Source organism: Chiloscyllium punctatum, chromosome 21, assembly GCF_047496795.1.
Source record: "Chiloscyllium punctatum isolate Juve2018m chromosome 21, sChiPun1.3, whole genome shotgun sequence".
Lineage (NCBI taxonomy): Eukaryota > Metazoa > Chordata > Chondrichthyes > Orectolobiformes > Hemiscylliidae > Chiloscyllium > Chiloscyllium punctatum.
In genome coordinates, this window is record NC_092759.1 from 9543680 (window position 1) to 9561987 (window position 18308).

General features: G+C 54.5%; 1 protein-coding gene across 1 annotated transcript in view; it reads left to right on the plus strand.

The window, feature by feature from the left end:
- LOC140492445 (F-box only protein 24-like) overlaps positions 1 to 18308 on the plus strand; it is a 75604-nt gene that overhangs the window by 28596 nt on the left and 28700 nt on the right. The window contains 4 exon segments of the mRNA XM_072591335.1: positions 1062 to 1181; positions 12605 to 12788; positions 14502 to 14740; positions 16376 to 16619. Of these exon segments, the coding sequence (XP_072447436.1) occupies positions 1062 to 1181; positions 12605 to 12788; positions 14502 to 14740; positions 16376 to 16619 (787 nt within the window).

The following is an 18308-nucleotide window of genomic DNA, read 5'->3' on the forward strand; positions in this document are numbered from 1 at the left end:
CCCATCAGAATCGGCAGCACGTCCCCACTTGCTGGCCTCTCGTCATCTATAATTCGGAGACTGCTCTGGGTTCCTGGGCCCTCTGTTTGCTCAGCACGGTGCAGGGAGCAGACGCAGTGTCCCCCTGTTCTGGTCAGTGTTGCTCCCACCCACCAAGACCATCGGGGGTGGGGGGGGGCTGGAATGGCCTCTGATGACACAACACACAGCACATTCCAAACCAGCCCCTTCTACAGCCGTGCCAGTACATACTCCACCCTGGGTTCAACGATGGGCACGGAATACAAGGGCTGGGGAGTGGGATGAGATGGGTGGGGAGGGTCAGTGTTTGGGGGCTGTGATGACAATGACCCAATGGGGAGTGAATGCTACCTGTCTTGCGCTAACCAACCTGCTCTTTGTCTCTCACTCTCTCTCTGTCTCTCCCCCCCTTCTCTCCCATCTCTCCCCCCCTCCCTCTCTCCCCCTTTCTCTCTCTATCTCTCCCCCCATCTCTCCTCTCTCTCTCCCTCTCCCCTCTCTCCTCTCTCTCCCTCTCTTCCCCCTCTCTCTCCCCTCTCCCCCTCCTCTCCTCTCTCTCTCCCCCTCTCCCCTCTCCCTCTCTCTCTCCCCCCTCTCTCTCTCTCCCTCTAACTCTCTCTCTGTCTCTCTCCGCCTCTCCCTCTCTCTCTCTCTCCCTCTCCCCCTCCTCTCCCCCCCCCTCCCTTCCTCTCTCTCTCCCCCCTCTCCCCCCCTCCCCTTCCTCCCTCTCTCCCCCCTCTCTCTCTCCCTCTCCACTTCTCTCTCCCCCCCTCTCTCTCTTCCTCCCCCTCTCCCTCTCTCCCCCTCTCCCTCTCTCTCTCCCCCTCTCCTTCTCTCCCTCCAACTCTCTCTCTGTCTCTCTCCTCCGCCTCTCCCTCTCTCTCTCTCTCCCTCTCTCCTCTCCCCCCCCTCCTTTCCTCTCTCTCTCCCCCTCTCTCCCCCCCTCTCCCTCCCTCCCTTCCTCTCTCTCTCTCTCCCCATCTCTCTCTCCCCTCGCCCCCCCCCTCCCTCCCTCTTCCCCCCCCCCCCCCCATGTGCAGGTGAAAAGGAGGCGAACTGCTTTCGCAGGGTTTGGTGGACAGTGTGAATTTGGCGCAGTGTCCAACATCCGAAAGGATCGAGCAGGTCCGTTGTCCATCCTGTCCATCCCTCCAGAGTTAGTGAGTATCCAGATTAGTACATGGAAGAGGATGCACCACCTCCATCTAAAACAATGAGCACAAATTGCCACTAACGTCCAGGCCTTCTCAGGCACTGTTATAATAAAGCTTCATCGTTAGATCAGGTTGTGCTGTCTACCCCCCGTCCCCTCTGCTTCCATCTGGCTGTTTACGCCCGTATACCCTGTATATGTATTTTGTCTGTTGGCTGACATATTCCAGATTGACTCTATACTCGCGCTGCTGCCTGGCTGACCCTCTGTCTAACACACACCATGTTATATTACCCCATTCCCCAAGGGATCCTGGTCTGTCATAGCCTCCTGGGTAAGCGGGCCTAGTCTGAGTGACCGGAGGTAGGTGGGTACAGGCCATCCAGCACCCCCGCCCCCCCCCCCCCTCTCTGTCTGGAGCCTCCAGCCCTCCATCTGCTCTGCCGTTGCAGCATCTGCCTGTGGGTGTTTGATGGGTGTGTTCTCGGTGATCCAGGTATGGTCTGACCCTGGGTGGCCAGCAGGAGAAGATCCCAGTGCAGTCTCACTGAAACAGATTGGTGGGCCATTGTACTCTCTGTGGGAGCTTGCTGTGCGCAGGTTTGATGGCTGTGGTCAGTCGGTGCACATCAGATGCATCGTGTTGGTGGTGAAACACTTTGGATGCTCCGAGGTTACAAAAGGGCGCTATCTAAATGCAAGTCTTTCTCTTTCTGTTTTTGTAGATTTTTCCTGTCAGTCTGGCCAGTTCTCCCAGGAATAGCAATCACCCTGAAGACATGCCTTACCCCATCCTGTCAGGCCCAGTTACAGGCCTGAATCACAGCAGTGCAGTTGTTGTCTGTACCAATGGGAATGGTGTTCTCTGTGTTTCACTGGAGAGACCTGAGCAAAGTCTTGATCAGACATGAACTGTCCACATCTACTTCCCTCTCAGCATCTCGGCAAAGTTCATCACCACAAATGTCCTCGACATGTACTCAGTATTGTGTTTGGTTCTAGATCAGTCTTTACCTGCATTCAGTTCTGGATCAATTCTCCTCCTCATTTCAATTCTGGTTACATTCTGTCTTTGTGCGCTGTTCTAGAACAGTTCTATGCTCCGGTCTGTTATAGCTTGATTCTCTCCTGCAGTCTGTTCTAAATGCATTCTCTCCTATGTCCAGTTCGGGATCATGCCCTCCTCTGTTCTATTCTGGATCAATCCTGTCTTCTACTCTGTTCCCAATCTACCCTTGACCATATCCTGTTTTGAATCAATTCTCTCCTTTGTTCTGTTCTGCATCAGTCCTTTATTCTAGATCAAATGCCTCCTATGGTCCTGTTCTGAATTCATTTTCTGCCTGGTTCAGTTCTTCCACATGATCTGTTCCAAATTCATCCTCTCATTGTGCTGTGCTCTAATTCAATTCTTGTCATGGCCTCTGTTCCATATCCTCACCCTGCGCTCTGTTCTAGACCGATCCCCACCCTGCACCCTGTTCTAAATCAATCCTCGATCTGTGCTCTGTTCTAGATTGATCCCTACCATGTGCGTTGTTCTAGATCAGCCTCACCATGTGCTCAATTCTAGATCGATCCTAACTCTGCACAGTTCTAGATTGATCCCACCCTGTGTTCTGTTCTAGACAGATCCCCGCCCTGTGTTTTGTTCTAGATAGGGCAGAAATGTGGAGGTTGTTTAGGAAGCACTTGCTGTGAGTGCTGGATAGGTTTGTCCCACTGAGTCAAGGAAGGGGCGGTAGGGTGAAGGAACCTTGGGTGGCAAGGGATGTGGCACATCTAGTCAAGAGGAAGAAGGAACTTTACTTAAGGTTGAGGAGGCGAGGATCAGACAGGGCTCTAGAGGGTTACAAGGTAACCAGGAAGGAACTGAAGGATGGACTGAGGAGAGCCAGGAGGGGGGCATGAGAAAACCTTGGTGGGTAGGATTCCCAATGATAAGCTCATTCCGAAAGTAAGGAGGCATGGGATCCAGGGAAACCTGTCTGTCTGGATACAGAACTGACTGACCCAGAGAAGACACAGGGTGGTGGGAGATGGAAAGTATTCAGTCTGGAGCTCAGTGACCAGTCAGTGTTCAGCAGGGATTGGTTCTGGGATCTCTGCTCTTTGTGATCTTTATAAAGGACTTGGATGAGGAAGTGGAAGGGTGGGTTAGTAAGTTTGATGATGACACGAAGGTTGGTGGAGTTGTGGATCGTGTGGAGGGCTGTTGTACATTGACAGGATGCAGAGCTGGGCTGAGAAGTGGCAGATGGAGTTCAACCTGGGAAAGTGAGAAGTGATTCTCTTTGGAAGGTTGGGATTTGAATGCAGATTACAGGGTTAAAGGCCAGGATTCTTGGCAGTGTGGAGGAACAGAGGGATCTTGGGGCCCATGACCATAGATCCCTCAAAGTTGCCCCCCAGGTTGATAGGGTTGTTAAGAAGGTTTCATTAACGGGGGATTGGGTTTAAGAGCCGTGAGGTTATGCTACAGCTCTATAGAGCCCTGGTGAGACCACACTGGGAATATTGTGTTCAGTTATGGTCACTCATTATAGGAGGATGTGGAAGCTTTAGAGAGAGTGCAGAGGAGATTTCCCAGGATTCTGCCTGGATTGGAGGGTGTGTCTTATGGAGAATGGTTGAGGGAGCTAGGGGGTTTCTCATTGGAGTGAATAATGATGAGCGGTGACTTGGTAGAGGTTTACAGGATAATGAGAGGCATCGATCGAGTGGATAGCCAGGGGACTTTTCCCCAGGGTGGGAATGGCTATCACAAGGGGACATTGTTTGAAGGTGATTGGAGGAAGGTTTAGGGGAGATGTCGGAGGGAGGTTCTTTACACAGAGAGTGGGGGGGGGGGGGGGATGTGGAGTGCACTGCCCAGCGGTGGGAGTAGAGTCAGAGACATTAGGGCCATTTGAGTGACTCTTGGATAGGCCCATGGAAGATAGTACAAGGAAGGGGATGGAGGTTAGTCTGATCTTAGAGTAGGATCAAAGGTCAGCACAACATCGAGGGCCGAAGGGCCTGGACTGTGCTGTGCTGTGCTATGCTCTAAGATATCTGCACTGTGCTCTGTTCTAGATCAATTCCTGTCCTGTGCACTAGTATCGGTCCATCCTCTCCCTGTGCTCTTTCTAGATTGATCCCCACCCTATGCTCTGTTCTTGATCACTCCTCTCCCTGTGCTCTGTTCGCGACCAATCCCTGCCCTGTCCTCTGTTCGAGATCGATCCTCACCATGCATTATGTTCTAGGTCAATCCTCTCCCTGTGCTCTGTTCTAGACCAATTTTTTGCCGCATGCTCTGTTCTAGATGAATCCTCTCTGTGTACATTTTTCTAGGTCGATCCTCTCCCTGTGCTCTGTTCTAGATTGATCCTCACCACACACTTTGTTCTTGGTCAATTCTCTCCCTGTGCTCTATTCTAGATCAATACCCACCCTCTCCTGTATTCCACATTGGTCATTGCCCCTGTGCTCTGTTCAAGATTGATCCCTGCCCTGTGCTCTATTCTAGATCGATCATCACCTGGTGCTCTGTTCGAGATGGATCCCTGCTCCATGCTCTTTTCCAGATCGATTCTTGCTCTGTTCTAGATCAAACCTCATTGTGTGTTCTGTTCTAGATCAGTTATGTCCCATGCTCTGCTTTAGTTCGATCTGCACCCAGCCACGCTCTTTTCTAATCAGCCCTCTCCCTGTGCTCTGTTTTCAATTGATTCATCCCCTGTGCTCTGTTCTAGACTGATCCTCTCACTGTGCGTTTGTTCCAGATCAATCCTGCACTATGCTTTGTTCCAGATCATTCCTCACCAATGCTCTGTTTGAGGTCAATCCTTTCCCTGTGCTTTGCTCCAGGTTAATCTTCTCTGTGTGCTCTGTTGTAGATCAATCCCTGCCCCATGCTCTGTTTCAGATTGGGTTTTGCTCTGTGCTCTGTTCTAGACCAAACCTTGTCCTGTGCTCTGTTCTAGATTGACCCTGTCCCTGTGCTCTATCCAAGATCAACCCTCTTCCTGTGCTTTGCTCCAGAGTGATTCCTGGCCCTGTGCCATGTTCTAGATTGGCCCCCCCGCCCTCCACTCTGTTCCAGATCAATTCCCACCCTGCACTCTGTTCTAGATGTGCCCCCTTGCCCTGTGCTCTGTTGTAGATCTGTCCCCATGCCCTGTGCTCTGTTCTAGATCTATTCTTTGCCATGTGCTCTAATATAGATCTGTTCCCTACCCTTTGCTCTGTTCTAGATTGACCCCCATCCCACACTCTGCTCTAGATCTGTCCCAATGCGCTAGGCTCTGTTCTAGATCTGTCCCCGTGCCCCTGTGCTCTGTTCTAGATTGACCCCCATCCCACACTCTGCTCTAGATCTGTCCCAATGCGCTAGGCTGTGTTCTAGATCTGTCCCCGTGCCCCTGTGCTCTGTTCTAGATCTATTGCCTGCCATGTGCTCTGTCCTAGATTGCCCCCCCCCCACACTCTGCTCTAGATCCACCCCTCCACGGCCCTGTGCTCTGTTCTGGATCGGTCCCCGGCCCACTCACTCTGCTCTAGATCGATCTGTGCCAGTTTGGTGTTGAATCCCGATCTGCTGTGTAGTTCCATCAGGTTGCTCAGTGTTGCACCCTCTGTATCCCTCCCTGCCTTCAGTTCAGAAACACCTTTCCGTGTGCGCTCGGACAATGACTGAGCTGACATTGATGACCCGTTTGTGGGCCCTCTCACCAGACCGTTTCCCGGTGACCGTCCTGAAGAGGCACTTGACCATGGGGGTGGGCCAGTGGGGAAGGGGAGCTAGGGGTTCCAGTTTCAAAGCTCTATCTTGAGTCCAGGACCAGCTGTAACATTGGTTTCTGTTTGCTGTCTATCCCCACCATCGAGGTTGAAATCCACAAATGGGTCACTGGTTCCAGTTCAAACTTCCCGGGACTCCAAACACTCAGCTTGCGTCTTCCCACGAAGCCTGAGAATCACTCCCCCCCCCCCCCCCACTCTAATTCATTCAGATCTTCCCTCTCATTCAGATCTTCCCTCTGTTTATTTTAAAGCTGGTTAATAGCTCAGCCCAGTTCTGGATATGATCTCAGTTGTCTATTAATCGCGTTAATTCTCTATTTAATTACATTCTATCAATGTTTGACACAGTGTTTCAGTCTGGGTATGACCTGTTGTAATTTCGATTATGCAAATTCCTACACTCAGTTCTATTCCATGTCCATAGCGTAGTGTGTTTCGAACTTAAGTATTTGACCGAATGGATACTATTCTAGCCCAGACCCAGCTCCAGATAATTTTCCTGGTGTATCCTGCACTATGTTCTATTCTGGATAATTCTCATACTGAACTCCAACCAAACAGTGTCCTCTGTTCTGTTATATTGCTGCATGTAATTATTAATCATCTGTTAATCCAGGATTTTTAATATTTAATGATCCATTTACCCTGCCAGTAACAATTTAAACTGATTTCTACTTCTCGGGTGCAACACTAGGATCACACGGACACTACAATCCATAGATCACCAGCAATGCTGAAGGAGCAACACACTGTCAGAGGGTCAGTGCTGAGGGAGTGGGCACTGTCAGAGGGTCAGTGCTGAGGGAGTGCTGCACTGTCGGAGGGTCAGTGCTGAGGGCGTGGGCACTGTCGGAGGATCAGTGCTGAGGGAGTGGGCACTGTCGGAGGGTCAGTGCTGAGGTAGTGCCGCACTGTCAGAGGGTCAGTGCTGAGGGAGTGGGCACTGTCGGAGGGTCAGTGCTGAGGGAGTGGGCACTGTTGGAGGGTCAGTGCTGAGGGAGTGGGCACTGTCGGAGGGTCAGTGCTGAGGGGGTGGGCACTGTCGGAGGGTCAGTGCTGAAGGAGCAACACACTGTCAGAGGGTCAGTGCTGAGGGAGTGGGCACTGTCAGAGGGTCAGTGCTGAGGGAGTGCTGCACTGTCGGAGGGTCAGTGCTGAGGGAGTGGGCACTGTCGGGGGGTCAGTGCTGAGGGAGTGCTGCACTGTCAGAGGGTCAGTGCTGAGGGAGTGCCGCACTGTCGGAGGGTCAGTGCTGAGGGAGTGGGCACTGTCAGAGGGTCAGTGTTGAGGGAGTGGGCACTGTCGGAGGGTCAGTGCTGAGGGAGTGGGCACTGTCGGAGGGTCAGTGCTGAGGTAGTGCCGCACTGTCAGAGGGTCAGTGCTGAGGGAGTGGGCACTGTCGGAGGGTCAGTGCTGAGGGAGTGGGCACTGTCGGAGGGTCAGTGCTGAGGGAGTGGGCACTGTCGGAGGGTCAGTGCTGAGGGGGTGGGCACTGTCGGAGGGTCAGTGCTGAGGGAGTGGGCACTGTCGGAGTGTCAGTGCTGAGGGAGTGGGCACTGTCGGAGGGTCAGTGCTGAGGGAGTGGGCACTGTTGGAGGGTCAGTGCTGAGGGAGTGGGCACTGTCAGAGGGTCAGTGCTGAGGGAGTGGGCACTGTCGGAGGATCAGTGCCGAGGGAGTGGGCACTGTCGGAGGGTCAGTGCTGAGGGGGTGGGCACTGTCGGAGGGTCAGTGCTGAGGGAGTGGGCACTGTCGGAGGGTCAGTGCCGAGGGAGTGGGCACTGTCGGAGGGTCAGTGCTGAGGGAGTGGGCACTGTCGGAGGGTCAGTGCTGAGGGAGTGGGCACTGTTGGAGGGTCAGTGCTGAGGGAGTGGGCACTGTCAGAGGGTCAGTGCTGAGGGAGTGGGCACTGTCGGAGGATCAGTGCCGAGGGAGTGGGCACTGTCGGAGGGTCAGTGCTGAGGGGGTGGGCACTGTCGGAGGGTCAGTGCTGAGGGAGTGGGCACTGTCGGAGGGTCAGTGCTGAGGGAGTGGGCACTGTCGGAGGGTCAGTGCTGAGTGGTCTCCTTCACATCCTGATGAGAGTGTACTGCAATGGATTAAGGTGTCTGTGTCTGTTTCTCTGCTCAGTGGCCTTTATGACCTTTACCCCTCAGTGCTTTACGTCATGTGCAGAACCCCCTGGCTGCTGTTGGTTGTGTGGGAAAGACAGACGGACAGACCTGGACATTAAACCTTCTCGTTCTAACTTTGCAATGTCAGGAAAGCATTTTGTTTGTAATTATTACATAGATTCTCCCCCAGGCATTGAGTGAGTGGGGGATATTCTCCAAAATCTGTCCTTCTAAATGTAACAAGATGGCAATGTTCCCAGCTCCCCCTCCCACCTCCACACACACTGGGACAATGGTCTCTGCCCCCCCCTCCCATTGGGAATATCTTGCCCCTCTCTCACAGTCCAATGGACAGAGTTACCCTCATACACCCCACTTTCCCATTCCCACATGATGACGGTGAGTACATCCGTCTCGCGATCCTTCCCTGTTACTGTTCATGGTGCGTTCACATATCCAACCCTGTCCACCTCCCTTTCCTTCTAACCTGGTCCTTCCCCCATTCTCCCGCTTTCTCCTGCGGACCCCAAGTCCCAGTGATGAGCCCCAGAGTGTGCACCCTGACTGATACCAACCAGAACTCAACACAGGCCAACGCTCAGCTCCGTGCTGCATTTGGGGGTGGGACCTCCTGGTACAAGAGGATGTGTGTGTGTGGTGGTGGTGGTGGATTTGGAACTTTGTGTCTAGAGTTCCTTCTCCCTCACCTCGACCCCCCCCCTCCCCTTCCGTCACGAGTGTGACATCCTGTGTAATGTTAACATAAGGTCAGAAATTTGCAGCGCACTGCTGTGCAGAGGGACCTGGGTGCCCTTGTCATCAATCACAGAAGGTTGGTTTGCAGATGCAGCAGGTAATTAATGCAGCAAATAGATATAGATGGTCCCTCATTGCTGGAGGGATGGAGTTTAACAACAGGAAGGTTATACTGCAGCTGTACAGGGAGCTGGGGTGGCCACACCTGGAATACTGTGTACCTCACTTGAGAAAGGTTGTACTGGCACTGGAAGGGGGTGCAGAGGAGGTTCACTCGGTTGATTCTGGGGTTGCCTTATGAGGAAAGGTTGAGTAGACTGGGATTATCTTCATTGGAATTGAGAAGAATGAGGGGGGCAATCGTAGAGAAACATCGAAATCGATGAAGGGAATAGATAAGATCGAAGCAGGGAGGCTGTTTGCACTGGGGGGGGGGGGTGAAACTAGAACTCGGGGCATAGCCTCAAAATACGTGGGGGTGGGGGGGGAGCAGATTTCAGACTGAGCTGAGGAGGAACTCCTTCCCCAAGAGGGTTGGGAATCTGTGGAATTCCCTGCCCCAGGGAAGCAGCTGAGGCTTCATCATTGAATGTTTTTAAGGTAAAGAGAGATGTTTGTACAGTGAAGGAATGAAGGGTTATGGTGAAAGGGCGGGTAGGTGGAGCGAGGTCTACGATCTTATTGAATGGGGGGGGGCAGGCTCGAGGGGGCTCGAGGGGTCGAGTTCCAACAAAACCCTCACCCTTGAGTGGGCTGAGCAAGCAGGAGGCCACTTGGCCCATCAAATCCCCTCGGCCATTCAGTGAGACTGTGGGTTGGTCGGGTCCACCTTATGTCTCTTGGACTGTCTCGTTGATGGCTAACAGATGCAGTTTAGTTTTGAACATGTTCGATGACCCAGCTCCCCACGGCTTGTCTGAGGAAGAGACATTTCAAAGATGAACAATTCTCCGAGAGAGGGACATTGTCCTTATTTCTGTCTGAAGAGAGTTTGTTCGAATCGATGCTCCCAGTTCTAGTTTCTCCACCAGAGACAGAGAAACGTTCCCCTCCCCCATCGAGGACAACGAAGAGTCATCTCCGTTTGGAGAGGTTAGGTTGCTCTCTGTCTGAGCCCCGTGACCTCCAGCATTTGTTGTTCCCATCCTCCCACCCAGGCTCCTCAAGATCTTTATAATTCCATAAAACCATCGCTCACTCATCTAATTCCCAATGGATAGGAGCCCAACATTCCCAACGTTGACACGAGTTTCCTCCAGGTGCTCCTAAGATGTGCAGGTTAGGGTGGGTAGGCCATGGGAAATTGTCCCATCCTGTCCAGGGATGTGTAGGTTAGGTGCATTTATCAGGGGGAAATGTCGAGTAATGGGGGAGGGGAATGGTTCTGGGGGGATGAATCTTTGGAGGGTGGGTGTGGACTTGTTGGGACGAATGTTATGTGTGTGTGTTTGGTGAGGACGTGATCTGTTCCTTGCATGGGGTTTGGTGAGGAAGTGATCATTACATGTAACAGATCACATCTGCACCAAACTGTAACGTGAGTGGGATTGGGTGAGGAGGTGGTCTGTTACGGGGGTGGGGGGGGTGAGGAGGTGGTCTGTCAGGGGGGGGAGGTGAGGAGGTGGTCTGTTACGGGGTGTGGGGGGGGTGTGGGTGAGGAGGTGATCTGTCACGGGGGTGGGGGGGGGGTGGGTAAGGAGGTGGTCTGTCAGGGGGGGGAGGTGAGGAGGTGGTCTGTTACGGGGGTGGGGGGGTGGGTGAGGAGGTGGTCTGTCACGGGGGTGGGGGGTGGGTAAGGAGGTGGTCTGTCAGGGGGGGAGGTGAGGAGGTGATCTGTCACGGGGGTGGGGGGGGGTGGGTGAGGAGGTGGTCTGTTACGGGGGTGGGGGGTGGGTGAGGAGGTGGTCTGTCACGGGGGTGGGGGGGGTGGGTGAGGAGGTGGTCTGTCACGGGGGTGGGTGAGGAGGTGGTCTGTCAGGGGGGGGAGGTGAGGAGGTGATCTGTTATGGGGGTGGGGGGGGAGGTGAGGAGGTGATCTGTTATGGGGGTGGGGGGGGTGAGGAGGTGGTCTGTTACGGGGGTGGGGGGGTGGGTGAGGAGGTGGTCTGTCACGGGGGTGGGGGGGGGTGAGGAGGTGGTCTGTCACGGGGGTGGGGGGGGTGGGTGAGGAGGTGGTCTGTCACGGGGGTGGGTGAGGAGGTGGTCTGTCAGGGGGGGGAGGTGAGGAGGTGGTCTGTCACGGGGGTGGGGGGGGTGGGTGAGGAGGTGGTCTGTCACGGGGGTGGGGGGGGTGGGTGAGGAGGTGGTCTGTCACGGGGGTGGGGGGGGGGTGAGGAGGTGATCTGTCACGGGGGTGGGGGGGGGGTGAGGAGGTGATCTGTTATGGGGGTGGGGGGGGGTGAGGAGGTGGTCTGTCACGGGGGTGGGGGGGGTGGGTGAGGAGGTGATCTGTCACGGGGGTGGGGGGGGGTGAGGAGGTGATCTGTTATGGGGGTGGGGGGGGGTGAGGAGGTGATCTGTTATGGGGGTGGGGGGGGGTGAGGAGGTGATCTGTTATGGGGGTGGGGGGGGGTGAGGAGGTGATCTGTTATGGGGGTGGGGGGGGGTGAGGAGGTGATCTGTTATGGGGGTGGGGGGGTGAGGAGGTGATCTGTTATGGGGGTGGGGGGGGGTGAGGAGGTGATCTGTCATGGGGGTGGGGGGGTGGGTGAGGAGGTGGTCTGTCACGGGGGTGGGGGGGGGTGGGTGAGGAGGTGGTCTGTCACGGGGGTGGGGGGGGTGGGTGAGGAGGTGGTCTGTCACGGGGGTGGGGGGGGTGGGTGAGGAGGTGGTCTGTCACGGGGGTGGGGGGGGGGGGTGAGGAGGTGATCTGTTACGGGGGTGGGGGGGGGGTTAGGAGGTGATCTGTCACGGGGGTGGGGGGGTGGGTGAGGAGGTGGTCTGTCAGGGGGGGGAGGTGAGGAGGTGGTCTGTCACGGGGGTGGGGGGGGGGTGAGGAGGTGGTCTGTCACGGGGGTGGGGGGGGTGGGTGAGGAGGTGGTCTGTCAGGGGGGGGAGGTGAGGAGGTGGTCTGTCACGGGGGTGGGGGGGGGTGAGGAGGTGATCTGTTATGGGGGTGGGGGGGGTGAGGAGGTGGTCTGTCACGGGGGTGGGGGGGGGTTAGGAGGTGGTCTGTCACGGGGGTGGGGGGGGTGGGTGAGGAGGTGGTCTGTTATGGGGGTGGGGGGGGGTGAGGAGGTGGTCTGTCACGGGGGTGGGGGGGGGTGAGGAGGTGGTCTGTCACGGGGGTGGGGGGGTGGGTGAGGAGGTGGTCTGTCACGGGGGTGGGGGGGTGGGTGAGGAGGTGGTCTGTCAGGGGGGGGAGGTGAGGAGGTGGTCTGTCACGGGGGTGGGGGGGGTGGGTGAGGAGGTGGTCTGTCACGGGGGTGGGGGGGGGTGAGGAGGTGGTCTGTCACGGGGGTGGGGGGGGTGGGTGAGGAGGTGGTCTGTTATGGGGGTGGGGGGGGGTGAGGAGGTGGTCTGTCACGGGGGTGGGGGGGGTGAGGAGGTGGTCTGTCACGGGGGTGGGGGGGGGTGAGGAGGTGGTCTGTCACGGGGGTGGGGGGGGTGAGGAGGTGGTGTATCACGGGGGTGGGGGGGTGTGTGGGTGAGGAGGTGGTGTATCACGGGCCTGGGGGTGGTGTTGGGTGGGGGGGGGTGGACTGTTGCCGTGTTGAGGTTGGGGGTCACTGACCTTGTTGCTGTGCCCCCCCCTCCCCCCCCCCCCCCCACAGCTCGATCAGATCATTTCCGACCTATCAGTGAGGGACGTGGTGACCCTGGGTCAGACCTGTCACTGTCTCCATCAGTTCTGCAGCTCGGACACCGTCTGGAAACGGATCAGCAGGAAATTAGCACCTCGTCTGACAGAGGGACCCTGCAACAGCACCTACTGGAAACGGGCCTCCATCCTCAACTGTTAGTACACAGCTCGATCCCACACCCTCCGCCCTCAACTGTTAGTACACAGCTCGATCCCACACCCTCCACCCTCAACTGTTAGTACACAGCTCAATCCCACACCCTCCGACCTCAACTGTTAGTACACAGCTCGATCCCACACCCTCCACCCTCAACTGTTAGTACACAGCACGATCCCACACCCTCCACCCTCAACTGTTAGTACACAGCACGATCCCACACCCTCCACCCTCAACTGTTAGTGCACAGCACGATCCCATACCCTCCGCCCTCAACTGTTAGTACACAGGACGATCCCACACCCTCCACCATGAACTGTTAGTACACAGCATGATCCTACACCCTCCGACCTCACCTGATAGTACACAGCACGATCCCACAGACACAAGGAATACCCAGTTGATCAGGAGTCTATTTGGCCCCCTCCCCAGGTCTGTCGGACAGGAACAGGGGATGGACGTTCGGTCCACATCGCCTGGCCTGCCATTGTTGTGAAAGCTGTTGGCTCTCTATTTGAACTGATTGTTGTGTTTGAGTTGTGAGGCCGTGGGCTGCGTGTTTCACTGTCACACGAGCAGCAATGTTCTGTAACTCTCAATGCCCCACACTGCGCCAGTGTCTGTCAGCCCACCCTGCCTCACCCCCAGCCTCGACTTGTGATCCACCCCTGCCCGTACCCTCTCCCATCTATGTGAGGGAACACTTAATGTTCCTCACCTCCCCCCCGTGCTCCCAAATCCAGAGGAATTTGATTCTCTTGATGATTGCTGTCCTGCAGTCAGAGACTCAGAGAGACGTACAGCACAGAAACAAACCCTTCGGTCCAACCCATCCATGCCGACCCGATATCCCAATTCCCGATGAAGGGCTTTTGCCTGAAATGTCGATTTTACTGCTCCTCGGATGCTGCCTGAACTGCTGTGCTCTTCCAGCACCACTAATCCAGAATCTGGTTTCCAGCTTCTGCAGTCATTGTTTTTACCCAGATATCCCAACCCAATCTAGTCCCACCTACCAGCACCCGGCCCATATCCCTCCAAACCCTTCCTATTCATATACCCATCCAAATGCCTCTTAAATGCTGTAATTGTACCAGCCTCCACCACTCCCTCTGGCAGCTCATTCCATACACGTACCACCCTCTGTGTGAAAAAGTTGCCCTTAGGTCTCTTTTATATTTTTCCCCTCTCACCCTAAACCTATGCCCCTCTAGTTCTGGACTCCCCCACCCCCAGGGAAAAGACTTTGTCTATTTATCCTATCCATGTCCCTCCTGATTTTGTAAACCTCAATAAGGTCACCCCTCAGCCTCCGACGCTCCAGGGAAAACAGCCCCAGCCTGTTCAGCCTCTCCCTGTAGCTCAGATCCTCCAACCCTGGCAACATCCTTGTAAATCTTTTCTAAACCCTTTCAAGTTTCACAACATCTTTCCGATAGGAAGGAGACCGGAATTGCACATAATATTCCAACAGTGGCCCCTAACCAATGTCCTGTACAGCTGCAACATCTATTTAAACCCCTCGATTCAGTCCCTCCTCCACCCTCCAACCCCAGCCCAACTCGAGGGGCTGTGAGTGGAGCCTGACCGTGGAGGGTGGGTTGGGATTGGGAAACTGGTTCCCCTGTCGCGTTGTGCTCCCGGCGAACTCTGTTCCCGTGATGTCCCTGAGGTTGACACACAGACCCTACTTCTCTCAAACCCCCAACAGATACCAAAGGCCTGTATTTCCAGACATTCGGAGGCCGCAGGAAGACGGTGAGCCGGACTGTCGCCCCCCACCTGTCGCACGGATATCGCAAGTTCATCCCCACCAAAGACAATGTCTTCATCCTGGATTACATGGGGACCCTGTTCTTCCTGAAGAATGCACTGGTCTCCTCCAGCCTGGGGCAGATCCAGTGGAAACGGGCCTGTCGTTACGTGGTGCTGTGCCGGAACGTGAAGGACGTACGTGGGGCATTTCCCCGGCTCCGGGCTCCGCAGGTCGGGGGGGGGGGGACCTGGGGGAATGTCGGGGGGGGGTCCCACAGCCCCGCTCTCCCATCTGGTCCCGGATCAGCTCGGTTCGGGCTGATGGCTCCAGGTTTCTGGGCATCACTGTCACCGATATGGCACAGTACACACCCAGGGGAGGTTGGGGTTGGGGGGTGAGGGGTAGCGAAGGGACACAATCGAGACAGGAACTGCTGTAAGTCAACTTCATTCGACAGACCACACTCCAAATTCCCACTCAGCAGAGAGAGAGCTTTACTCGGTATCTAACCCCGTGCTGTCCCTGTCCCTGGGAGTGTTTGATGGGGGGACAGTGTAGAGGGAGCTTTACTCTGTATCTAACCCCGTGCTGTCCCTGTCCCTGGGGAGTGTTTGATGGGGGGACAGTGTAGAGGGAGCTTTACTCGGTATCTAACCCCGTGCTGTCCCTGTCCCTGGGGAGTGTTTGATGGGGGGACAGTGTAGAGGGAGCTTTACTCGGTATCTAACCCCGTGCTGTCCCTGTCCCTGGGAGTGTTTGATGGGGGGACAGTGTAGAGGGAGCTTTACTCTGTATCTAACCCCGTGCTGTCCCTGTCCCTGGGGAGTGTTTGATGGGGGGACAGTGTAGAGGGAGCTTTACTCGGTATCTAACCCCGTGCTGTCCCTGTCCCTGGGGAGTGTTTGATGGGGGGACAGTGTAGAGGGAGCTTTACTCGGTATCTAACCCCGTGCTGTCCCTGTCCCTGGGGAGTGTTTGATGGGGGGACAGTGTAGAGAGAGCTTTACTCGGTATCTAACCCCATGCTGTCCCTGTCCCTGGGGAGTGTTTGATGGGGGGACAGTGTAGAGGGAGCTTTACTCTGTATCTGACCCCGTGCTGTCCCTGTCCCTGGGAGTGTTTGATGGGGGGACAGTGTAGAGGGAGCTTTACTCTATCTAACCCCGTGCTATCCCTGTCCTGGGAGTGTTTGATGGGGGGACAGTGTAGAGGGAGCTTTACTCTGTATCTAACCCCGTGCTGTCCCTGTCCCTGGGAGTGTTTGATGGGGGGACAGTGTAGAGGAAGCTTTACTCTGTATCTAACCCCGTGCTGTCCCTGTCCCTCGGAGTGTTTGATGGGGGGCAGTGTAGAGGGAGCTTTACTCTGTATCTAACCCCGTGCTGACCTTGTCCTGGGAGTGTTTGATGGGGAGACAGTGTAGAGAGAGCTTTACTCTCTATCTAACTCCATGTTGTCCCTGTCCCTGGGAGTGTTTGATGGGGGGACAGTGTAGAGGGAGCTTTACTCTGTCTCTAACCCCTGTGCTGTCCCTGTCCCTGGGAGTGTGTGATGGGGAGACAGTGTAGAGGGAGCTTTACTCTGTATCTAACCACGTGCTGTCCCTGTCCCTGGAGTGTTTGATGGGGACAGTGTAGAGGGAGCTTTACTCTGTCTCTAACCCCTGTGCTGTCCCTGTCCCTGGGATGGTTTTGTCTTTGTTAATGGTGAACTGGTCTCTCCCCATCAATACCGACCAGCCAAGTGAAGGGAAAGCTGTGTTTTTCTGTTGTATCCTGATATTGCTGTGAGGGGAGAGAGTTGAATTTCCTTCCTTGTCTCCCTCCTAGTTTGCGACTGACCCAAGGAATGACACGATATATCGGAAGTATCTGTACGTGCTGGGAACACGGGACATTCCACCGTTGGTGAGCCAGGATGCCAGTGATACAGCCCACGCTTGTGACTGTGTGGAGGTATACCTGCAGTCCAGTGGTCAGCGGGTCTTCAAGATGACCTTTCACTCCTCGATGCGTTTCAAGAAGATCAAATTGGTCGGCCAAGAGACGGAACGTTCACTGCTGCTTTTGACAGGTGAGGCACAGACGTGTACAACACAGAAACAGACCCAGTGTCACAGAGATATACAGCACAGAAATACACACAGGGTCACGGAGATATACAGCACAGAAACAGACACAGGGTCACAGAGATATACAGCACAGAAACACACACAGGGTCACAGAGATATACAGCACAGAAACAGACACAGGGTCACAGAGATATACAGCACAGAAACACATACAGGGTCACAGAGATATACAGCACAGAAACACACACAGTGTCACAGAGATATACAGCACAGAAACACACACAGTGTCACAGAGATATACAGCACAGAAACACACACAGGGTCACGGAGATATACAGCACAGAAACACACACAGGGTCACGGAGATATACAGCACAGAAACAGACACAGGGTCACAGAGATATACAGCACAGAAACAGACACAGGGTCACAGAGATATACAGCACAGAAACAGACACAGTGTCACAGAGATATACAGCACAGAAACAGACACAGGGTCACGGAGATATACAGCACAGAAACAGACACAGGGTCACAGAGATATACAGCACAGAAACAGACACAGTGTCACAGAGATATACAGCACAGAAACAGACACAGGGTCACAGAGATATACAGCACAGAAACACACACAGGGTCACGGAGATATACAGCACAGAAACAGACACAGGGTCACAGAGATATACAGCACAGAAACACACACAGGGTCACAGAGATATACAGCACAGAAACACTAACAGGGTCACAGAGATATACAGCACAGAAACACACACAGGGTCACAGAGATATACAGCTCAGAAACAGACACAGGGTCACGGAGATATACAGCACAGAAACAGACACAGGGTCACAGAGATATACAGCACAGAAACACACACAGGGTCACAGAGATATACAGCACAGAAACAGACCCAGGGTCACAGAGATACTCAGCACAGAAACAGACACAGTGTCACAGAGATATACAGCACAGAAACACACACAGGGTCACAGAGATATACAGCACAGAAACACACACAGGGTCACAGAGATATACAGCACAGAAACAGATACAGGGTCACAGAGATATACAGCACAGAAACAGACCCAGGGTCACAGAGATATACAGCACAGAAACAGACACAGGGTCACAGAGATATACAGCACAGAAACACACACAGGGTCACAGAGATATACAGCACAGAAACACTAACAGGGTCACAGAGATATACAGCACAGAAACACACACAGGGTCACAGAGATATACAGCTCAGAAACAGACACAGTGTCACAGAGATATACAGCACAGAAACACACACAGGGTCACAGAGATATACAGCACAGAAACACACACAGGGTCACAGAGATATACAGCACAGAAACAGACCCAGGGTCACAGAGATATACAGCACAGAAACAGATACAGGGTCACAGAGATATACAGCTCAGAAACACACACAGTGTCACAGAGATATACAGCACAGAAACAGACCCAGGGTCACAGAGATATACAGCACAGAAACAGATACAGGGTCACAGAGATATACAGCACAGAAACAGACCCAGGGTCACAGAGATAAACAGTACAGAAACAGACACAGCGTCACAGAGATATACAGCACAGAAACAGACACAGGGTCACAGAGATATACAGCACAGAAACAGACACAGGGTCACAGAGATATACAGCACAGAAACAGACACAGGGTCAC